The 11674-nt window shown below is 35.8% G+C and overlaps 3 protein-coding genes across 3 annotated transcripts; 2 read left to right on the forward strand and 1 right to left on the reverse strand.

Moving 5' to 3' along the window:
* Positions 1-3: 3 nt before the first annotated feature.
* LOC112462671 (dnaJ homolog subfamily B member 12-like) lies at positions 4-2302 on the forward strand (the record flags this gene model as incomplete). Its single annotated transcript, XM_025028574.1, has 8 exons — positions 4-10; positions 209-362; positions 477-622; positions 708-848; positions 942-1075; positions 1160-1275; positions 1825-1988; positions 2069-2302. Coding segments are annotated over 8 exons (972 nt in total), but the record flags the coding sequence as incomplete, so codon positions are not given.
* A 2226-nt stretch (positions 2303-4528) lies between these two features.
* On the reverse strand, positions 4529-10233 carry LOC112462673 (zinc finger BED domain-containing protein 1-like). The gene is given in 9 exon segments (XM_025028577.1): positions 4529-4687; positions 5320-6801; positions 6873-6927; positions 7389-7644; positions 7867-8109; positions 8198-8306; positions 8406-8495; positions 9047-9285; positions 9383-10233. Coding segments are annotated over 8 exon segments (2355 nt in total). The 5' UTR covers positions 9075-9285; positions 9383-10233; the 3' UTR covers positions 4529-4595.
* Positions 10234-10689: 456 nt separating this feature from the next.
* LOC112462672 (pre-mRNA-splicing factor CWC22-like) lies at positions 10690-11658 on the forward strand (the record flags this gene model as incomplete). The annotated part of the gene is made up of 2 exons (XM_025028576.1): positions 10690-11111; positions 11296-11658. Coding segments are annotated over exons 1-2 (418 nt in total), but the record flags the coding sequence as incomplete, so codon positions are not given.
* Between the last annotated feature and the right edge of the window lie 16 nt (positions 11659-11674).

The following is an 11674-nucleotide window of genomic DNA, read 5'->3' on the forward strand; positions in this document are numbered from 1 at the left end:
AGAGCCGAGGGTACGTGTTGTCAGCTCACGATCTCTCCACTCCGTTCGAAGCACAGCGTCGAATCTTGGCTTCTTTGTTGACTTTGCATTAGCCACGTGTACTCAGGCGGAATAAAAGGCTTTCAGGCTTACATTTTACGAGAACGCACCTTTCTTCTCTTAGTCAGAGTACTGATGGTTACAGGAATCAAATAATTTGTATTTATAGACCTGCTGGCGGACGTGACGGTACTCACCAAGCAGAATCAGAAATCGGAGTCGGCTGAGCCTAACGTTAGAAAGCGACAAAATGTAGCCAAAGATGGAACACATTCCCATAGTAACTCTGAATATTCGAAAGAGCAGCTGGAGCACGTGAAGAGGTAGGTGTTTCGAGGTTGTTTTGATTACTTGAGAATACAATGCTGTTATCAATTTGTATTTTATTTATTTAATTATCTTGGATAAATATGTTTCTTTTTGTTTGGTTATTGTAGGATTAAAAAATGCAAGGATTATTACGAGATTTTGGGAGTCAGCAAAGACGCTGCGGACAGCGACATTAAGAAGGCTTACAAGAAATTAGCGCTTCAATTACATCCTGACAAGAATAAAGCGCCAGGCGCCGCCGAAGCTTTTAAGGGTATGTCGAGATAGTGGGGAAAAAAGTGAAATTAGGTTTGCTATTGCAAATTTACTTGACTTTATGCGAGAAATCTTTTATGCAGCTATTGGTAATGCGGTTGCTATTCTTACTGACACGGAGAAACGGAAACAGTACGACACGTACGGTCCTGAAGAAGAACGAATGCAGAACGTGCACACCCGCCAAGGCCATACACATTATAACTATACCCGTGGATTTGAAGGTTAGAGAGAGTGTTGAAAGTGGAGACGTGTGTCGTGAGAATATCGTACAAGTTCTCTCATGTATCAAAATATAATCTATAATATCTCTTTAGCCGATATCACAGCCGAAGAGTTATTCAACATGTTTTTCGGCGTTGGCTTCCCGCAACAAGAATTCTATATGCGTCGACCAGGTGGGAGATGGATGCGGCAGTCAGAGGCACAAGCGCAACATGCTCATAATCAGGTAGAGCAGAAAGGCGTTAAGCCCAATTTCAAAGTACTGTTCTTTTTTTCTTTCTTTTTTTTTAAATCCAACAATATTTTTCAGCAAGCAAATGGATATACGTCATTTCTTCAGCTGTTGCCAGTTCTGTTATTAATATTGTTAACCATGATGAGCAGTTTTTTCATATCCGACCCGGTATACAGTCTGCACTCGAGTTCGTAAGTATAACTCACGAGTAACACTGTACATACAACACGTCCCATAATTTTTCAAGTTTTTTAACTGGGGAAAATTCAGCTCAATCTCCTGGGCACGTATTACGGAACTTTTCGGAATGAATTCCGATCGAAATTATTCTGTTTTCCCTAGAAAACACAATAGAAATGTAGGAAACAACTAAACAATTCCGATCGGAATCCATTTCGAAAAGTTCCACGTGTCCCGGAATGCGAGCTTCCCTGCTAACGTCCGGGCACCAAGAAGAAAAGGATGGGTTGCTTTGTTTCCATTTCTGTGTCTGTTTAGCGGACTTTTGATTGCGGTCAATGATATTCCGTTATTCTCGAAAAGTACAGCAATAAAAAAGGTCGGATTGGAAACAAAATTCATCTCGCTTCTAGAGTAGAGTTCGCATTCCAGTATAGCATATATACATCCTCGGTCAAAAAACTTGAGAAATTTTTGAAAATTTGTACTGTGTAATTATTCCAATGTCAATAAAGATTTTCGCAGGATGAGATACGTAATGATTTCCTCCTCATTTGCAGGAAATATTCTGTGGCCAGAACAACTCAAGTTTTGAAAGTTCAATATTATGTTAAAGAGAACTTTCATAGTGAATATCAAGGGAGTTTACGTAGGCTAGAAATTTCAATTGAAGAGGAGTACGTGAGTAATTTGAGGCAAAGCTGCGCCAGAGAAAGGAATTACAGTATGTATTTGGTTCTTTTATCTCTTTCAATATGTCCATCGTAAACATTCTCAAGATATTTCAAATTTGTTTTCTAATAGGGGAAGGTATAATGTGGAAAGCCCGTAATTTGGGAGATCAAGATCTATTCATGAAAGCTAAAAATCTCGAAACACCTTCGTGTAAGAAGCTACAAGAACTGCAAGCATAATAGATAAAACGTGTAAACTAAAAATAGGAGTTTTGTGTGTTGTAGATAGATGTATATTATATTTACACATGTATAATTGTCTTTGGGTGTATAATGGGAATTTGTTATAAAATTACATATAAGGCATCTTTATACACTCAGAGTAAATCATATTTCAAGTCCACACAACACACATACTTGGTCTCTAATAGGGCTGTTATTTTTCACAAGTTCGAAGTTTAAGGTGTCTTCGAAGCTTCGAAGCAAATCATCAGCCCTAGTCTCTAGCCGTTAATTCCATGCATAAATTTCAAATTACATAATGAACGATTGCTGTGCAGAGTAAATGAAGGTTTAATCTTTATTTACTCGATTTGAGTGAAAATATGTATAAGAAATGGTTCTTTTCTTCCTTAATTTCCATTCTCTCAAAACAAACATGTATATTAGTTATAAATATATTTTAAAAATTGATAAAAATTGTCTATAAAAAGAAAACAATGTAATATGCGTACAATTGCCTCTTCAGCTTTTCAAACTATAGTATTGTGGAATATTATTAGGACAGCCATTCTGAATACTCAATTATTTATAACGAGCAAAATATAAATAAGCTTAGTACTTGCTAAGTACGATTACATAGATAGCATAGATGGAATGAATATCATACGTACATGTAGATAATTTCATAGAATCGCGGGTCCAATTTATTTCATGATGACGCTTTTTTCAATTGAGAAACTACGAATAAATTTGTAGTAGGTGACTGACGATATATATTTTACACTTGGACTGTTATCGCACGGCTGATTATTAGTATATGCCTTTCTAGCGACTTTTGAGAACATCTGTGATTAAGTATATAGCGTTCAGCAAGAAAGAAAGAAGCAGTTTGACAAGAATATGTTCGGATAATTTTAATTCTCCTTTCAATTAGCTATTTTGTTGACTTCAACTACTTTACTGCCTCTGTATTTCATCTATTATGGATCTTTTAAATCTAAATCATTATATACGTATACATTATGCCGAATTGCTTCTCGCTTAAAATTTATTCAATTTTTTTTATCCATCTTGTGATATGAATTGCAGAGAACGTATTAATAGGATTGTAATCCGTATTGAGTTCATTATTTTAATGTATAAAGTAAAAGATTCAGTATTTAATTCTAGCCAGATTCTAATATATAAATTTCCCGAGTTGATGGTGAAATTCTCTGATACTTGTCAAAAGATACTTGTTATTCAAATCAGTATCTACTTCGATACACTTTTTTAAATAATTTATTCTATTTTTATTAAACACACAAGCAGAATTCTTTAACAGCATATTAAATCAATTTGAAAGATGACTGATAAAAATTCGATCCTACAATGAAAAAATGCGAGAAATGATTGATATATTTGTTGGGCATTATAAAATATCGAATTAATTGTAATTCAACTGGAGAGTTTCAAAAATGTTTATATTGTTCCAAAGCTAATCAAATGTTATAAACCTTTGTTGAAATAATATGCAATAGCGCGTGTTTGTTTTAGTATACAATTTATAAATCGTGCAATGCTGCAAAATGTTTACGATTATTATTATTTATACATATAAACGGTCTTAGCACAGACGTATTTATGTTATTACAAATATAAATTATGTTATTTAAAAAATTTTATATATTTATGTATATCCTTTTTTCCCTATCTGATTTGAATTTTATTACTAAAACATTTAATATATATGTATCTGAAAATATATGTTTATGACTGAAATATGTAATAATATAATCTCTAATTATTTATTTATATATTGTTTTGAATGTAAAATTATAATCAATTATATTAATTATACTTGTATATAAGTAACAATTTATATATATATACGCTATATACATTTATCATTTACAATAACGATGCGTGTTCCAAAATTCATAAAAAAAAGTGTAACATCGATTTGTGATTTCTCGCTCGTTGCTGCACTCTCTGCACTTAAAATGAAATAGGTATATACATAATAACCGTTTAAAAGAAAAAGGGATGCGCGATTTTGTAGAAAAAATCGATATCGAAAGAATCGATAAAAACGAAAAAAATCGATACTAAATAATCGATTATTGCAAAAAAAATCGGAGAATCGATATATCGATAAAATATCGATTATTTAAAAAAAATCGAAGAATCGATATATCGATTCTATATATATATATTTTTTTTAAATATTTACAAACGGCAATCAAAAACTAAAAAAGAGAACCGTTTAAAAAACTAAATTATTTTTATAATTTTTTAATATTAACAGTGTTAATTTAACACTGTATTAATTTAACACCTACATAAAATGGTATTTGAAAAGAAATCAACTTTTTGATATAAAGTTCATTTTATTTTTATCGCTAAACAATTTTAAATATTTTAGAAATTTTTTTTGTTATTTGTCTATTGTTCTATCATTTTCTTACCAATCTTACCATATATTTCTTCAGATAATTTGAATTTGTAGTAGTAGATTTGAGACTGCCGTTTGTAAATGAAAGTGGTCCTGGAAAGAAAAACAATTGATTATTTCCGATGATATATACATAGAAGGGAATATGTATAATTAAGGTCCATGAGAAAGTAAGTGTGCCCATGATAAAATTCATACTTGACTTGACTCGTACTCACTTAGAAAATCATCAATTTGAAATAAAAAAATCAAACAGCAGATTCAAGGTCACCAATATAAAAAGCAGAATAAAGGAAAAAAAGAATTATGCCAGTATGTATTTCTTTCTAATGAATAAGTACATAGTACAATCTTTTTGTTAAAAAAAACCAACAAATGTCTGAAGTGCAAATGTAATGTTCACATTGCACATTGTATAAAAATAAACATTGCACACATTGCACATTGCATAAAAATAAACATTGCACACATTGCACATTGTATAAAAATAAACCGAGAATAATAAGAATAAGAATATAAGTCAAGGTAACAGTAATATATATAAGTAAGTAAGTTAAGTTATATAAGTAAGTTAAGTTATATAAGTAAGGTAAGTAATATATATAAGTAAAATGAAAAAATTGGGAATGAATAATAAGAGTCTAGATGCAGAAAAATTCTTCATTCCAATTTCCATTCTTCTTTTGAAAGAGATCCCAGAAATAAGAGTCGATTCAAGTGCTCACCCGTTAATCGATTTCTCTCATTGCTCTTGATGTCACCAGCCTCGGAAAATTTCCTTTCTGATGGTACAGAGGTACTAATAATACTGATGTATCGAATTGCCAGTTCGTACAGCGTTGGAAACGAATTCTGTAAGGATTTCCAATGTTGAAATGGATCGTAATGTCGAGCAATTACCGATTGCTTTAAATATTGTCTTAATTCATGGGCAAGATGTTCATCTTCCGTACTCTCATCAGTACTCTTTGCCACCATATCGTCATGAGCCTTCCAAATAGTTTCATTAGAGTCTTGTTGAACTGCAGATCTTTTTTCTTGAATTTTTTTCCCACCAATCAATTTCATTTCTTTATTGATTCGTTCCACAGCAGCAGCTGCTGCACGGGCATTTTGAAAATCGATTCGTTTGAATCGTGGATCAAGTATTGTAGGGACCGCGAGAATCATATTATTTTCAACATTTTTAAATTTATCTTGAATCGATTCAAGGAGCTTTTTCTGAAAAAAACTTCCGTTGTTTGTTGAAGGTTTAACTTGTTCAATTGATAGTGTCATACAGTGAATGATTGGTATAATAGTACTGCAAGTAGGATATTTGCTGCCACTGATTTCCTTAATGACATATTCAATTGGTTTCATGAGAGACACAACTTCCTGTAGGACTTCAATTTGGCTATGAGTTAACATATCTGGAATGTCTGATCTTTTGCATCTCAAAGTAACTGCATAAACGTACTGCTCCAGAGCGAGAAATCTCTCTAACATGTAAAGAGTGGAATTCCAGCGAGTCGGAACATCAAGAATAAATTTCAAGACGGTTCCCTCTGTCTTTCCATCAAGTATTTGTAACCGTTTTAACTCATCTGTAGCCACAACACTTCTTCTGATAAGCACGACAATTTTCTTTACTGTAGCAATAATATTGTTGATCTCTGGCATATCCTTTAATATTTTAGGTACAAGATGAGACAAAAAATGAGCAAAACACCAGATATGTCTTTCAGAGCCTACAACATTATGTACAGCAGCTTTAATATTTGCTGCTCCATCACTGGTGATTGCCATAATTTTTTTTCGATCTAATTTAAAATCATCAATGACAGAATTGAGACACTCTGTGAGGTACTCTGCTGTATGATTTGTATGCAGCGGAAAGACTCCCAATCCATTTTTCATTACAAGATCTTCAGACAGGTAATAAATGGTGACACCCAGATAGCTTTGGAAAGTACAGTCTGTCCAATTATCACATGTTAAAGTATAGGACAAAGCTTTTTCAAGAGTGGATTAACATTCTTTTGCTTCAACATAGCGATTATCCATTAATTTAGTTAGAGTCTTTTGATCAGGTATACGATAAAGTGGAGCTACTGTTTTCATCAAAACCTTGAAACCTTCTTTATTAACTATGGATAGTGGTTCTTTGTCTTTGGCGATCATAAACATTAGTGCTGCAGTAATTTTGTCAGACCGTGCTCCTCCTTCTGAAAATGATAAACGAGCATTCGACCATTTGACTAACCTACTTATTAATTGTTTGAAATTTGTTACAAACCTGCGAAAGAATTTGCCCTCTCAAAGGCTTCGTCGATTCGAGGTAACTTGCTCTTCTGAAACAAATTTTATTATATTTTTTTATTATGTATTAAAAATTAGGACTGTTACTTTTTCAAAGCTTCGAAGCTTTAAAGGAACGAAGTTTCGAAGAATCGAAGCTTCGAAGGTTTTCGAAAGAACGAAGGAATCTTCGAAGGAACAAAGCATCGAAGGTTTAAAGTTTCAAAAAAAAATGTGTTAAATCGTAAACTATCACACTTATGCTTCATTTTTTCTAGTTACAGCGTCTGTGATGTGTAGTAAGTAGAAAAAATGAAGCATATAAATGTGATAGTTTACGATTTAACACATTTTTTGAAACTTCGAACCTTCGAAGCTTCGTTCCTTCGAAATCTGTCAAAGCTTTGATTTTTCGAATCTTCGTTCCTTCGAAGATTCCTTCGTTCCTTCGAAGCTTCGAAGTTATCAAACTTCGATCAAAAGTAGTAGGCTTATTAAAAATCATTATCATTACCTTTGATGCCAATTTTATTCGTCTAAGCGGCGGATCATCTTCATCTCTAGCTGTCGATTCACTACTAGATTCAGATGTAGTATCTCTGTTTTGCTTTAATATATCAGAGCACAATAATCGATGATTTCTGGACAAATGTGATTTTAAATTCGTTGTCCCACCACAATGCTTAACTTTAACATTGCAAATGATGCATACAGCACCTTTATCATCCTTGTCTTTAAAATAGGCCCATACAGAACTTTTTTTCCTGATACTGTAAATAATATAACTATGCTTATCAAATTAAAACTGATAGTTTTTAAATGTGTAAGTAGAAACTTGCACATTGCTTCCTCAGTTTTTAAATATGCAAGTAGATCCGCACATACACACACACATACGCACACATACGAACATTTTAATTTTTTTTACGAAAATAAAGCGTCCTCTATGAGGAAACAAAAAAAATAAAAGATGAATTAATTGCAATTTTTACCTTGAATTATTCCTCTCCACAACTAATTCCGTTTCATTCTCAAGACTTTTAGAATTCACGACATTGGCATTAGAACATTCGTTGTTGGACTTGGAAGATGGACCTGCTGCTGATATATCATGTACTTGATGTACTTCGTGATGAGAGTTTACTGCATTGCATGACGTCACTGATTCTGTGTCACATGCATGAGAAACCAGGGGACTCTTGTTCCCAGCATGTGGTTGCGTTGGCAATGGTGTGCTATAATAAAATAAGGAAGGAATTTGAAATTATAGAAAATGAATTGAAAATCCTAAGCCAGTTGCAGTAATTATTCTGATAAACTTACTAATCAATATCGTCAATCGATCGGTACAAAACATCGACAGCAGGGTTCCACTCTTTAACTTTTAGATAGTACATTTCTTGGATAAACTCCCAAGTCTCTTTGTCATTATCTGAAATTATCATTTCAATATTACATAACAATCAGTTAAAAATATTTGATAACATATTAATTGTATTTTTATATATAAATTCATGAAAAAAGCACGTACATTTCAAATTAAGATATTTATTTCTGGTCAATCCTCTTTCAGCGAAGGAAGGCTGTTCGTTAATACGAAAATAAATCGTATATTTAGGATCTGTTGGATAAAAAGAAATGATAAATGAAACTAAATTTGACTTGTCAAATTCAATCAAATTCGATAATGATAAAAAGATAATTCAAAAATAATCTTTCGCCAGTGATAAAATAATATAAAACTTTTTATTGTCGGCCTGACTGGCAATAATTTAATAATTATAACAACGTTTTGACCTCTATTTTGGGTCCTTATCAAGCTAATGAATAATGATAGATCAATGTGCGTCGAACGACGTCGTTACACGGGCGCTACACGTGACGGTCATGCCTCACGAAGTTTATATTCTGTTTTACTGCCCCGTTAATGTTTAACGATGACTCGTAATGTTATGATGTTCGACGAACATTGATCTATCATTAGCTTGATAAGGACCCAAAATAGAGGTCGAAACGTTGTTATAATTATTAAATTATTGCCAGTCAGACCGACAATAAAAAGTTTTATATAAAGAGATAAGTTTGACAATAAGTTGTTGAAGTGAACTTAGAATTTTCAAATTACTTCGCAATAGATCTGTTAAAAAAGAATATAACTAATTCACATCTTACCTTCGTCCGAGCCTTCGTCTTCATACATTTTCGTGTATATGTCTATCCACAAAATAGAGGTGGAAAAACTTTTGTATGCAGCAGCAACACTCGTCAGTTCCTCGTTGCAACGGAATAATTCTACCCGTAATTCCCGATTGGCGACCGTTTTGCGATGTATCTGCGTCTTCTTCTTATTTAACAATCCGGCCACAATTCTCGTAACTCATAACAGTCCGAACAGTCGTAATACTCGTAACCTAATTAGTAAAAATTTTACTTTTAACAATTAAATTTGACAATTAAATTTAACGATTACAATTAATTTACTTAGAAATTATCAGGATATGTACTCACTTTCGGTTAACGCACCCAGTGACGTTAAAGCGTACAGACATTCCAGACTATACACTAAGAGGGCTACGTCACTTATAGCTAGAAATCTGCATATGAGTTCATAAACATTATCTGCCAGGCCAAATGTGACAATTTCTTCGTTACTGTCTTGCTGACTGATCTTGTTGAGCACCTCCAGGCAGGATATAACGATAAACCTGTCCTAGGATTCGATCCCCTTGGCCACGCACGTTAAGACGACGTCTGTTATCCTCTCCGGCCTCCTTTAAAATAACTTCGTTCGCAATGTTCCCTAGTATGTCGAAGACGAGCTGATGCAGATTTGTGCAGATTGTTCCACCTCGCTCTCACGCACAGCAGCACGAATCGCAGGAAACACCGGTTTCTGCCTAATATCGTCGCGTTCTCCCGGTTCTCCGGCGTGAAGCTGAGGTTTCGTAGGATCGACGCGATTTGCAGCACGCGTTGTCCATACGGATCCTGCGTGCCTAACGCTCGACCGGACCGACGTAAAACAGATCCTTGTCCTCTTCCTCGAATTTGATGGAATTCTGGTTCTGATCTTTCAAGTTCTCGTCCGAGTGCACGACAAGCGAATCTAGCCGTGGGCAATGAGGTACCACTTCGACGTCAATCAATCGGCGGTGTCGGTTCCTCGTTCTCCGTCGTCAACGCAGCAACGTCCTGCTTCCTGCTTGCTCTGCTTCTCCAGCTTCTCCTTCTCGAGAGTCTCGAGACTTCGAGAGTCTTCCGTCTAGAGCTAAGAGCTAGAGAAGGTCGGCAGACTGCTGGGTGGCTTCTTCAAATTTCAAATTTCTCGCGTGTCGCAGGTCGCAGGTCGCAGTATCATGTTTATGACCTAGTTTACATCGATCACTTGATACGCGTATTAAATAGTAAATAACTAGTAAATAAGTCTGATTATTGGCTGATCAGTTCAAATATACTATTTGATACGCGTATCAAGAGATCGGTGTAAACTAGGCCAATGGCTCTAGCACACCAGCGCGATTCGCGACGCGCGATATCCAATGAGCGTACTGTTTTTCCGGAAAAACTGTACACTCATTGGATATCGCTCGTCGCGTCGCGCATTGCGCTTGGCGTCGCGACTATGCTGGAGCCATTACGCGTATCAAATAATAGTAAATAACTAGCCGCTTCGACGAGCTTCGATGCCTTCGATTGGCTTCAGCTTCGCAGACAGTAGCAATCGAACGTGATTGGCTCTTAGTTCTAGATCGAACCAACAATTACACTATTTGCACTAATAGCAAAAATGAACTTAGCTTATCAAAAGAATGTAAAAAATCGATATTCACAAAAAAAAACCGAATATCGATATATCGGATTGCAAAAACATCGGGCAATAATAATCGATAAAATCGATAATAAAATCGGACGTTTCGATTAATCGGTCAACATCGCGCATCCCTAAAAGAGAAAAGATCGAAGATTTGGAAGAATTGGAAGTTCAAAGGGACACGTCACTTAAAGCCTCTTGTTTTTCCTAAAAATAAAAAAAAGTTAACACAAAAATAAAAATAAGGAAAGGTGATTAGCTGCGGTATCGTTTCTTTCTGTGCAGTATGCGCTGCTGAATCTTGTGCGAGCCGTTTCTCTCCAAGCAGCTCGAAGCTGTTTTAAAACAGTTTCGTTGCGAACCTCAAACACATGGTAAACATGTCACCGGTACGAGAAACCTTACGCGATTCCAGCGGCGATTCTGGTACGTAACATCAACGAATACATCATTTATACCGTTCCTTCGCGGATTACTCTGGAAAAATATCGGTATATCATTCTGTATTTACAGTATTAAACAAAACCGATTTGTTTAACGATATTCTTACTCGAGAGGTTATACCTCATCACCACGGACGGTGCTCTGATCTCGCGATTATGTTTTTCAGGCTCGGAGTCCGATAACGCGTCCGCGTCCTCGAGATCGAGCCGCAGCGGTAGCCGAGCGTCGCAGGCGCCGGTGCGGACGTCGAGCAATGTCAGGAGCGAGCACTCCGAGGACGAGAACGGCGCACCGGCCTCACCCGCGTCGAACGCTAGCGGCAGCCGCGCCTCGAGATCCACCAGCCACAGTCCAATGGGGTCGAACAAGCTGGACGGCAGTCGTAAGTCGGAGAGTCGGTCCCCGTCGCCGACTGGGTCCGGCTCGAGACGCTCGAGCGTCGGCTCCGTCCGGAGTGAGAAATCAGCCGCCTCCAGGTCACCGAGGTCCAGGAGCGAGAAATCCGCCTCAAGGTCACCGAGGTCCAGAAGCGGGAAATCCGCCTC

The sequence above is a fragment of the Temnothorax curvispinosus genome, unplaced genomic scaffold (assembly GCF_003070985.1).
Source record: "Temnothorax curvispinosus isolate PA1 unplaced genomic scaffold, ASM307098v1 QBEX01012669.1, whole genome shotgun sequence".
NCBI classification, from domain to species: domain Eukaryota; kingdom Metazoa; phylum Arthropoda; class Insecta; order Hymenoptera; family Formicidae; genus Temnothorax; species Temnothorax curvispinosus.